The sequence below is a fragment of the Mycteria americana genome, chromosome 9 (assembly GCF_035582795.1).
Source record: "Mycteria americana isolate JAX WOST 10 ecotype Jacksonville Zoo and Gardens chromosome 9, USCA_MyAme_1.0, whole genome shotgun sequence".
Classification (NCBI taxonomy): domain Eukaryota; kingdom Metazoa; phylum Chordata; class Aves; order Ciconiiformes; family Ciconiidae; genus Mycteria; species Mycteria americana.
Window position 1 is genome coordinate 13620338 of NC_134373.1, and position 12460 is coordinate 13632797.

Sequence of the window (12460 nt, forward strand, 5' to 3'; positions counted from 1 at the left end):
TGAACAAAAGTTGTGAATACTTCCTAAAACCTCCCCTCAGATCCAAGATCAATATAGAACTAAACCATGTGCGCACCCATTCAGAGCAATTACCACCACTAAAATCTATGAGGGAAGAAGGTCATTAACTTTGAAGTTTGGCAGCGGGAATTGGACTATTTCTAGGTCCCTGGCTCAAAGCCAGCTCAGTGCAGTAGGGATTACAGGCCACACAGATTTTTATCTGCTATGCAAGCTATATGAAAGATAGTTTGCCATCATTTTGCAATACGATGCCCAGAGTACTACCATGTGCCCACTTTACCAATAAAGAACATTCCTAAACCCACTAAGCTTTTGGTTTTCTTAGCATGCAGTATCTGCTAGTCTTCACTCCCCCCACCACCTTCAAGTACTAAGATACAGTTTATCATTCCTAAACCTTTGGTAGATGATTAGATTTATATTCAAGAAATGTTTTATTTTCAGTTATAAACCTCCACATTATTATAACTTTTCCAGTCTCTTGGTTTTCCCAACATGCTTTTTTACCTTGTGACAACAAGCCAGGCAGGGAAAGTCTTCGACTCCCTCCTTCAGATTCCTCCTCTCTAATATCTACTAAACTGGAACTCTTCTTCCCCTGCATGGATTCCAGTCTGACCTGCTCTTCTCGACTGTCTTTCAGAGCTTCAGGCCCTGGGGAACCGCTGCCAGATTGAGATCCTGGTTCACTTGAAGGTGTGCCATAGAAGTTCATTACTTTCTTCAGAGACAATGCTCCAGCTTCATATGTAGCAGCTACTCTCACACCAACTGCTGACGCACAAGAGGCCACCAAGCTGTTCAAGGCAGATGTGCTGGTACCTGGAGGGCCAGGGATACAAGCACTGAGTTGTTCTTCTTGAGAAGGCTAAAACCAAAGAAAAATTGAAGACTATCATACCAGACAGCACATATCAGTAGGATGATGATATACACATTCACTATTCATACTATGTGCTATACTGCACAGAAATTATGAGGAAGTTTTTTATACTTAGGTGTACATCTATTCCTCAGAATCACATTTTTTTTTAAGGTAGGACCAAGCACCATTTCTACATGGTCTGGGCTTTGTCTGTTGCACTTGTCTTGTAGCTGATCCATAAGACTGTGGGTCTGTTTTTTTTTTAAATACAAAAAAAAAGTATATTTGCAAACAAATATAAAAAGGGACTTAATTCTAGACTTATTAACAACTTCTTTGCCACCAATTAAAGTGCATTAGTGAGCATGCTGTATTTGCAGAGAGATAAGTCCTCCCTTCGATATGTTAAAAGGAAAACAGTGATTCATGGATTCATTTTGCAAGGTCTATCTTAAGACCATTCTGGGCTGTGTCCCCTCATGCTACTGTTGTATCCATATAAAGCTTAGTTAATAATCATCAAGTCACACTAGGGGCAAACTGCCTGAAGGCAATTATTAGTATCAATGCATGATTACCTATAATAGCAATCAATTTACCCACCAAATAAGAAATAATGCACACGATATTTGCCAAACAGACAGCAGAGTCCCATTTTCCCACCTAATACATAGTGGAAAAATAATATTAATATAAATATTATAGCTCATTTTATCCTGCCAGAAGGAAAACAGTCTTTGACTCCTCTTTTTTGTGAAAAAATTATGCTAAAGGATTGGGATTGGTCCTATTTACTTGTACTTAATTCCTATTTATAAAAGGCATGCCTAGCAATACAGAAAAGCAAACTCGATTTGTGTAGGAAAGCAAAGAGAAACAAAGGATTTTACTAATGCTGAAACTTTACATGAGAGTCCTCATCTCTGCTCTTCACATGTATGCTCAATTGTGTTAAGATTCAGTGAATCAATTCCAGGCTTGTTTATTCCTGGAACTGTGCAAGTGAAACCGTACTCTGGAAATATTCCAGGAACAAGGAGTTGAGAAAGGGAGCATAAAATTATGTGTTTGTCATTTCTAACGGCAGTTCTTGCATGAGTCTGAGAGGCCCAAAACTGCTAGAATGCATTTGTATTAGCAAAAAGCAAAAGGAAGGACAACTGTGTTCACACAATGTTTATTTCTCTGAAATAAGCTTCCCTCAGAATAGGACAACATAACTTGCTGAATCACCAAGTTACTGAACAGTTTACTTTTTTTTTTTCCTGCAATCAGAGGTGATAACAAAAATCAACTCTTTATTAGGCACTATGGAATTTATCTCCCAGAACTATTGTGAAAAATTTCTTACTGTAACTATAAAAAAAATTTAAGAAATTGATAGACACAATACTTGAAATTACAAAAGAAAAGTTCCAAATTCTGCTCTGAATTTTGCATATCAGGCCACAGAGTGGCAGTTTTTCTTGCAGATGTTACCTTTACCATAAACCATCCAGCAGGACAGTACTTACATAGGGACTGCCAGACTGCACTGCAAGATTTTGGATCAGTTTTCTGTCCAATAGCTTTTGGGTTGTATCTTCTTCCCCCTACCCTAAGTAAGATTTTTTCAAAATAGTGGAAAAGGCAGTATTTTGGCAGGGAGCTGGGAACAGCTCTTGAACCTTCATATCAAGCATTTTCTGATGCTTATTAAGAAATTACTTCTTTACTGCTCTGCTATAGCATCAAAACAGTGTTATTGAACCATTTTCCACATCACACAAAACAGAGCAGTACTTATGTATTTCCCATCCCTGTTTATAAGTTTATGCCATCCCTACATGATTAACATTAGAAGCCTTTTGGTCAACACTAACATTGCTTTTACAATCTTTACTTGCAATCTAGAATTTTTAACTGATTGAGAAATTAGACAGATTTGCAAGGGATTCATTCCACATATAGAAAAGAAAGTTTTACCTTAAAGGTAAATTAGACAAGTACCAGCTTACTGCTCCACACAAACGGGAAACCCATGCATCATAAAACAGCCAGAGAATGGGAAACTGGCTTATGTGGGTCTCGTACTGTGGACCACGAAGAGGAGAGACTATAGCACTGTCAAGGCTGCTCACATTAAAGGCTTACAATTGAACAAGGATGGAGGACAAAAACTCTTCCACTTAAAAGCTGAGAACCATCACAGAGAAGAAACACTTTGAAACTAAAGGAACACCACAGCTACACTTAACAGAATATTTAATTTGTGAAAAGAGCAACATTGTCACATATACAAGAGAAGTTGTAGCAATTAAGAGCTAGTGACTAGGTACCAACCTGCTCAGGTTCTGTGCAGATGTTTTTCTCCAGGCTCTCATTTAATGACCGTTCTGATAAACTGATTAAGTACTCTTTCACCTCTTTTTTGTCTGGGAACAGAATATTTCCAGGACTAGAAATTCCACTGTCTTCCTGTCCATCGTTGCTAGAAAGCATACTTGCTCCATCAGATTCTAAACCAACAAGTGTATGTTCTTCCACAAGTGGTTTCTGACAGTCTTCACTTTGGCTACTTGTTACATTTTTTCCCTCTAGGGTCTCCAATGAGGGACAGAAGACATGGTTTTCTGGTTGGTTATCAGACAGCGCTATACCCAGTGGGCAACAGTGACTATCTGAAATGATTACATGATCTTCCTTGTCTGTCATGGTAATGAGGAGTTGACTGCAATGATTGCACCTCTCGGGGATAGGCTTCATTTCCTGCACAGGGAGACATTGTACCAGAGCCAGGCTGTGGTAGGCTCCGCAAGCAATCTGGAGCACAACACGTCCTGCCAGGTGCTCTACCTTCTGTGGCTTTGTCACTGGGAAAGTTGTTGTTATGAGACCGAGCTGGCAGCCGCTCCCCCAAGCCCATATCTCTCTGCTTAGTGATAGTGCCAGCGTGTGTTCCTCTCCACACGCTAGCTGTAAAATCCTTACTGATAACAGAGGACTGGTTTCAGAATCAGAAATACTGATGGGTTGTGGCTCTGGCACACATGGCTGATTAGCAACTGCACACTGGCCAGCAGAATTGTTCCCCCACATGTACACCACACCACTTTCTGTCACGGCTCCATTATGGAAGCTGCCAGCTGCCACTGTAATAACATGATGCCCAAGCAAAGTATTTTCTAAGATAGGACTATTAGCACGTGACTCCTCCAGTCCTGATCTCCAGGGCAGTTTTCCGAAACTGTAGACCTCTCCACCTGGGAGAAAACAAAACAAAACACAAAACAAAAGACCTAGCATGAGGCTAATGAAGTTAAACCAATAAAAAAATTTTAAGAGAGATTCAGATAAACAGATATCAATTTTTAGCTTACTTCAGGCTCAGTGAGACTATGGCTATTGATACATGAAGACTGCTGGTTGCTCTCTGCTATTGCTAAGTTCTATACCTCATGTTAACATTACCCTGTGCATGCATGCACTGCTGAACTAAGTAATGCTTTTCTGTTAAAAATTCTACTATACCCAAGTAAAGTGTATTTATTGGTCCTTTCTATTTTAAGAACATACAACATATTAAGGACATACAACCATGCTTGAAGAGCACGACAAAGCACAGAGCTCATCTTTCCATACAGAGATCTAGCATCACCAAACTGTACTGTTTGCCACCCTACAGTAAAATAGGATTGCCCTATCAGATGGAAAGGGGGGGGGGGGGGCAGTGGGTGGGTGGGTGGGTAAACGTATCTTGCTACTGGTTTGATGTTGTACTGCAGCCTCTCCGAAATTTCATTACCTTTACCTGAAAAGATTGCAGCAATGCCAGATCAAGTTACTTTGCTAATTCTAAAGAAAAGCAGAAATCTATTTTAAAATGAACAGTTGTTTTCACAGTGACAGAAAAATGGTAAATCATATCCACAAACAACATGCTTCATGGGGCAAAAACACACATGCAAAAAGTCCTTTTAATTATGAAAGAAACATGTTCCAAAAAAACCACTGGAGCTCCATAACAACTCCAATAGAGGAGAGGTGCTTATAGCAGGCTCACCAATAACCTGGAATCTTTCTTTCAAAAAGATCAGAGAAAAATCAAAGAAGCAACTTCCAGTTTAGTCTTTACAACTGTATGCCCATTGATCAGTACAAGTAAGGACCAAGCTATGCAAACACTTAAAGGGATTGGCTTTTAGAAATATTTTGATTCACAGTGCCAAACTGCTCACAAACCAAGACTCACTCTAATGCATCTATTAGCTACACATTTTTCCAAAAGCACACAGAAACCAAAGCTCTTACACATAAGGAGAATGAAAGATGTCACAAGAAATGTCATTGTGAGTTAGCACGGTTCAGATTACATTACCATCTTTAAACAGGAAATCCAGAGCCATTGTTAAAAGAAAGGGTATGAAAGAAGACACTATGCATATAATTTCTATTCCAACACAGTTTTAAGTAACTTATAACTAAGAAAGAAATACTGGCAAAGTTAAAAATCTAACTGTTTAAAAGTTGTGTATGAGACACAGATAAAATGGGAAAAAAAATCTAAAAGACGAAAACTTGACAATAACTAAAGTTTGTTATTGCCTTAAATCTTTACAATTAAGATGTTTATTACCTTCTGTTAGAAGTAACCCATGATGTATTCCAAGGGCTGCCTGTAATACAGTCTTTCCACTGAGGCCTGGAAGCCTTTCTGGAGTTACCAAGCAGGAACCAGCCTTCCAAACATAGACCAGGCCTCTCTCTTTGGCTCCTTCTGCCTCTTCTGAGCTACAAAAAGATTGGAGGAAATACAGAATCAGCTTGAAGTTTTCTGTGGCTTAGTAATGCATAGTTTGCTTTCCACATATGTAGGAAAGGCTTAGTAGTTCAGGCATTAGTTTTAATTTCAGGAAGTCAACATATTTCATTTACAATTTGGTAATCTTAATTTAATTGTTATTTAAATGAAAAACAAGTATCTTCTATTTGAAATAATTAGCTTTCTTTTTCATTTGTACTTTACTGCCTGAAAAGCAGCTGACCTTGTCACTAGTAAACTTAAAGATACATTTATCCACAACTGATATAGCCTTTATATTATATATTGTATTTGTTGCTCACAGCAAGGAGATCAAATTAATACACAATTCTGCCATTGTATGCTGAGGGAGATTGTTGCATCAGTTTTACCAACATGTAAGCAACACTGTTGCTATCTGAACAGTGAGATTTATAATGTTAACTCTTCCTCCATTAGAAACCAGAAGGAACATTTCTAGTTTATTAGGTTTTATTCATGTTTTGTATTATTCAGCTTTTGGAAATCAAAATGCAGGAAAAACCGCCTTACAACCATGTTTTTATCAGTTACACAGAACATCAAGTGTGCTGGAAATACACATAAACACCTCAAATGACATTGCTTTAAAAGTGAGTAATTAAGCAAAGGATGTATTGTGTGCAGATTTTACCGTGAACCGATTGCTCCCATTCACAGTGTCTTCAAAACATTATACCTATAAGAGCTCATCCTTTATATACTTTCATTTCTACCTTTAGAGAGGAAAAAAAATGAGGTTTTGGTTGGGTTTTTTTTTTCACCTCTTAATGAGTTTCTCAGATTCAAATGAGCCAGTCATTCAAATCAATTGAACCAAGGGGAAAAAAAAAAAAAAAAAAAAAAAAAAGAGATCCTGAAACACAATGGAAGTATCTGGGCTTGCAGGAGTGACTGGAACTATCCAAAGCTGGTTTAACACTTCAACACACTCCGGTTTGAATGCTCAGTCAGCAACTTCTCCCATTCAGCAGAAAGAAATTCCTCAGAACTTTGACAACAAGCACACAGTTTTAATAATTTGTGGAATCACTTGATTAAAACAAACACAAAAAGTAATTTTAAACATCAATATAGACTGACAGACTGACAGCATTTCAAGCTAAATTAAGAGCTTTCTTTAAATTAATTTAAAACTTTATATAGAATAGATTGTTATCCACCTGCAGGAAAAAGGAGGTTTAGCTCCTTATTTGCCAACAATCAAGTCATCTACTCCCCACATAAATCAGTTCTTGCAGCTTTGCACGAACTTGGGAGTTAAATATATAAGGTAGCTAGAAAAGCTTTGATGAAATGGAAATCTTTGTCTAGAAGAAAGGGCACAAAAACCTAAATGTATTTCAATACTGAAGCAAACCCAGAAAAAGCTAGTCTGATGTACCGCATTGCGGACAACTTATGCAAGTAGCACATTCAAAAAGCCATAAGACCCTATTCATGCAGACTACTGATTTTTTTTAAACTTAAAATTTTGCTAGTTGTGGTGCATAGGATGAACAATACCTTTGCACAATCTGCCTCTGAAACATTCAAGATGAAAATAACTAAGAGATGGAATTATGTCTCGCTCAGTTCCTGTGCCCATCCCCAATCTCTCTTCTTTTTCCACATAACAGAAAAAAGAAAAAAAAAATTAACAAAAAGGTGACAGTCAGGAACTCTTCTAAAATTCACATAAGTAATTTAATCCAAACAACATACATAGTATTAAAACGCAGAGTCCATCTTGCATTTTAAATACATAGGACTTGTGTTTAGAACAGAAGTAAATTGAAGAGGAACCAATCGAGTAATATACAGGCCAGAAAAAAGAAGTTAGAAAAATCCAACATAGTTAGGACATTTAGCTAAAATCAAAATACAGATTTTACTCAGATGGGCAAAGCACACCAAGAACACAACATGACAATATAGAGAGCTTTCATCAACATACTGTGCATTAAATTCAGTCCAAAGCCTGATTTGGGCTTTTATCCATTTAATAAGTCCTCAGAGAACAGTGTAAGACAAATTTGGCCAGTCACATACCAGGATTTATTACAAGACACTAATTTTCCATCCCAAGAACATCTGACCTCTGTCAGGTATCTTAGTGGAAGAAACAAAGAGCAAAAGAATAGCCTACTGCAGGGCTATTGGTCCAGAATCAAAATTCACACATGCAGGTTACAGATATGATCTACTGTTCACCAGAGAATGTTACTTTCAACTTCCCAGCCTACAGCTATCCCTCCACAAGTTTCAACAATCGACTTAAAGAAGTTGCTGTTGTAATAAGTTGAGTGTTCCAGACATAACTGAAACTAAAGCTAAGTTACTCCTCTTCTTCCCTGTAGTGTAAGTTACATAAGGAGTATGCTGATACCACTTAATAATTTTACAGGATGATCATGAGCTGGCATATTTCAAGGAGCCTCTGTGGCTTCACCTAGCTGCTCATTCTCACCTTCTTTCCTGCGAGTCCATCTGTCAGTGGCAGCACTCCATCACCACCAAATCATTCCTCTTTCAAAAGGAACAATATAATTTCCACAAACTGTAAAACATAAAAAACACTATTTAATTGTAAATAATGTTTAAGCCTAAAAAAAACCCTAAAACAAAAAAAAACACCAAGAAGGAAAGCTTTAGGTCCATTTTAAATAACTAAGCACCTTCACAACACTAGGATGGTTGAAGTATTTAGTTCACTCACACTGAGTTGGCAGACAAAACCTAAACAGCCAGACTTGTCCTACCTACTCATCTCACAATAGGTCTATTGTAAGGACAGACTGAACAAAAACCTAGTTCAAAGGCAGAAATTAACATCAATCTCTCTCTATAATTCTCAGTATACCACTCAAGAAACATCAAAGCAGGGTAATTGATCCATATTGAGTCTACTATAAGATAGAATTCTATGCTCAAGCTAAATTTATAAGGTAAACAGACTTGTATGAGCAGAAAATGGTTAAGAGTTAAATTCATAACTGTATTCCTGAATCAAAGCACATATTACCATCAGAAGGTACAGTTCTATTAAAGCCTGTGCAGAAATGCAGAAAGCCAATTAAGAGTTCAAAACATTTCTTCATGCAAACTGGTAGCAGAGTATCTATGAAGATATGGTAAGACCACAGAAGCCAAGGAGAAAAAAGTGGCTGCTCTGTTTACACTTTTATCCTTTCAGATTTTGAATTTTGCAAATTCACCCTCACACCTTTCCATCTTCATAAAGATACCTTTGTATTACTTCTCTTGTAATAAAACAAAGCTAGTTAATCTTTGTTTCTTATAACCTGTTTGGCTTTTTAATATTTTCAATGTTCTTTCAGAATTGTAATTTTCCTTGATCTACTGCCTTACTAGATGAAGTATTCAAAATTTTAGTTACATTAATAAATGCATGTAAACGTATTTATTCAAATAAAATGTCTCATGCTAAATTATTTAGACCCTTTTGCTTTATTATAGTTACTGTCTGATATCCACTGTAATAAACCCAGAAATAAATAACTTATTATAATGGTCTTTTAAGACAATATATCTCCAAGAAAAGATCCAGAGTGAGTAGTCTGAAGCTCTTACATGCAGAAAATAGAAATAAAATGTGGCCAGTCTTGATTATGAGAGACAACATAGGCAAACCTGTAAATTGCATACAGAAGTTTCAATTCACACTTGGAAACAGTAATCATCAAGTTAATAAATAATTGAAATAACTAACACAAATCCCAACACTTTCAGTAGACTGCTCTGAATAATGAAGTACCAAGCAGACCTTTATAGACAGAAACAGCAACACATCATACCAAATGTTTTCAGTTTTCCAAATATAGGACAGTAAAAATAGTGATTTAGGCTTCAGGGTTGGCAAAGAACATATCACAAAAAGATAAAGAGCCATGAAAATATGAAATCAAATTAATATGACAGAATAGTATTGTGATAAGTCATATGCACCTTGCTCTAAAAAAAATAGACCATACTTTCTAGGAACAGATACACACTAAGCCACACTTGTCACCAGAAAGATATTGCTTTCAAGACACTTCTGTCTCTCCTTCCTCAACTAAAAAAGAAAAACAAAAAGAAAAAAACCCCACCCACAACTGTAAAAGTTAACTTTGAAAATATTAACAGAAGGAAGTCTCACAAATATAAGGAAACTGTCATGCAACACACTTCAATAACAGAGGTGTTGATGTAACATCAAAGGAAAATGGAAACGTATTTTTGGAACTTCTAACTTTGGGATATGTTCTTGCTCAGAGTAAGTACATTTGAGATTTTTTTTTAGCCTACTCAAAACTACCTAACCCTACAATTACTTTTCTTGAAAATGCTGGCACTTCTCTGTGAAGAACTATAGCTTCACATACAAATATCCAATGGATCAGTGAATCAGACAGAGAGTCATCAAAGTATCAACAATCGTATCATTTACATCGTATATACTTATTCAGGATCAGGGAGGTGAGGCTTAAAATGCTTGACTTCTACAACTTAGGTTGTTTTGTTTTGTTTTTTTTAAGGGCTCAAAGAATTTCTTTCATTTTCATGAGCTTCAACTGCACAAAAATTTACTGTAGTTCTCACGAAAACTTCCGATTATAACAAAACAAAGTTAGAGCCAAGCATCTGATTAGCTGTTTTGTAAGACCTCCCTTCAAGGCTCAATTGAAAAATGATTTGTGTAATTATTAAGAAAGAAACCTGCAGTACCTGTGGACTAGAAATTAAGAGAGCGATATGATGGTGGTGATACATTTTGTTTTCTTTACAAAATCAACTTAAGATTGCATTGCTAAGCATTTATGCATATTGGGGAAAGTGATAGTAAAAGTGTTTTCTTTCCATAAATGAGACATCTTTAAGACATTTAAAAATAATTTTCAAGTTCAGTGCAAGTTTTCATTCACTTCTAGGACAGCAAAATATTATTCCCATTTCACAGCTAACACAAATACAAGTCATTTGGTCACAGCTACAAACTAAGTACTTATAAAGTTTCTTCCTCCTAGTAGGAATATACAATCTTCCTTGCTGATCTTCACCTAATTTCACATGTATAAAATACTGCATTGTAGCATTACATATACATTATTTCTTTTCCACTAAGATTACATGAATTGTTATTAGGGGTAATGTTCATAGAAGTGAACAGCCAGGCACAATAAATCATTCTCATGGTATGGAAGATCGGTATGATACCAGCACCTGCACTGCTCTGCCCGTACATTTACTTTCTACATTTTCGCTTCAACACCGCAAGAGGAAAAAAGCATAGAGTAACAAATAGTGCCAAATTATGAAATGGATTTGTGTTATAGACAGATGGTCACTAGCATGACACTGACGTCATACTTTCCATTTACAGAGTAAGATGCTAATTCAAATTCTCCAGAAATCAAACACTACCACACCATAATAACCGCTACGGCAGGGAATGACGTGGAGTAAACATTACTCTCATTGCTATGGGACTGCGTCCTTCCGTGGACATTGACCACTCAGTAATAAGCATCATAGGTATAAAAGTAATCTTACATTCAATGCTGAACAGGAACAACTGGTATGCCCCTGACTTTCAGAAATACTAGAACTCCCATCAGCCTCATGTGCTTATTTACCTGCTACAGTTAATAAATACTACAAATACTGCTACAACTTTCAGACGTATTTACTTACATATTTACCAACACATTTTTAATAAATTTATTGCACCCTATTTAGCAATAACTTACACTACCAAGACTACAAGTTTGTTATACAAAATTATCTACTCAGGTTCTGAAGGAGGTTACCTCCAAGCTTCCTAATTCAAAACAGAGTTGTCAACATTAGTCTTGTCTACATATATATCATCACTTATTATTGCTAACTGTGGTTCACATATAGTGCGTTACCAGTTCAAGAAGCCCTTGTGTTTTGGTCAGCACTGACTAGGTACAACCAACGTTTTTAACATGGTGCGATTAAGATCTGCCCAGAGCAAAACAAAACACCTTGCTACTAAAAGACAGCAGCAATCCCTTCAGATGAGGGCTCAGAGCTTTTAATGCTAGTTCCAGTGAATAAGTGACGGTTGCAAACAAGACATAACAGGAGTCAGAAAAAAAAACACAACAAAGAAAGGGCCTTGTACCAGCTAAAAGAACACAGCTGAAAACTATCTGCTACAGCACATAATTAATAATTTAAAATTTACCAAACTCATAAGAGACTCAAAAATTTCTGAATATCCCTTCCTCTTCTTTTTCTTTTGAAATTACACCTTCTTAATTTAGCACATGTTCAGGTGCTTCTCCTTCTGAAAGCAGTTAACGCTGCAGAAACTGAAAGATGTAAGTATTGCTAGATTTTACAAGCCGCTGCACTACAGCAGCAGCGGCAAAGTCCTGACAGCAGAGATCAACTACCAGCCATCCGGGCCGACCCAGGGCGCTTCGGCCAGCCGGGTTCCCGCCAATCCGCTGCGCTCCCCCTTTCCCTTCAGCGGAGGGCAGCCATTTCCCCCGCTGCTCCCCATAACCCCCCCGAACTTTCCCCACCTGTTGCCCTGCAGCCAGGGCAGCACCTGCCCTGCCAAGGCGGCTCGCAGGGGAGAGGCTTGGGGGGCGATGCCCCAAGCAGGGGCCGGGCGGCGGGGGAGCCAGCTGTGAGAGGCCGCTGGCGGGGTGAGGGAGCGCGCGGGTGACCAGCGGCAGCGCGGAGCCGCCGGGGGGCGGCGAGGGGAAGGTCCCCGCACGCACACCCGCACAGCT

The 12460-nt window shown here is 37.8% G+C and overlaps 1 protein-coding gene across 1 annotated transcript in view; it reads right to left on the reverse strand.

The window, feature by feature from the left end:
* ALS2 (alsin Rho guanine nucleotide exchange factor ALS2) overlaps positions 1 to 12460 on the reverse strand; it is a 44555-nt gene extending 32095 nt beyond the window's left edge. Inside the window, exons 1-5 of the mRNA XM_075512522.1 lie at positions 12248 to 12460; positions 8158 to 8247; positions 5505 to 5659; positions 3212 to 4131; positions 532 to 892 (exon numbers count right to left, since the gene is read on the reverse strand). Coding sequence (XP_075368637.1) covers positions 532 to 892; positions 3212 to 4131; positions 5505 to 5659; positions 8158 to 8177 — 1456 coding nt within the window. The 5' untranslated portion in view covers positions 8178 to 8247; positions 12248 to 12460. The remainder of the gene's footprint in view (positions 1 to 531; positions 893 to 3211; positions 4132 to 5504; positions 5660 to 8157; positions 8248 to 12247) is intronic.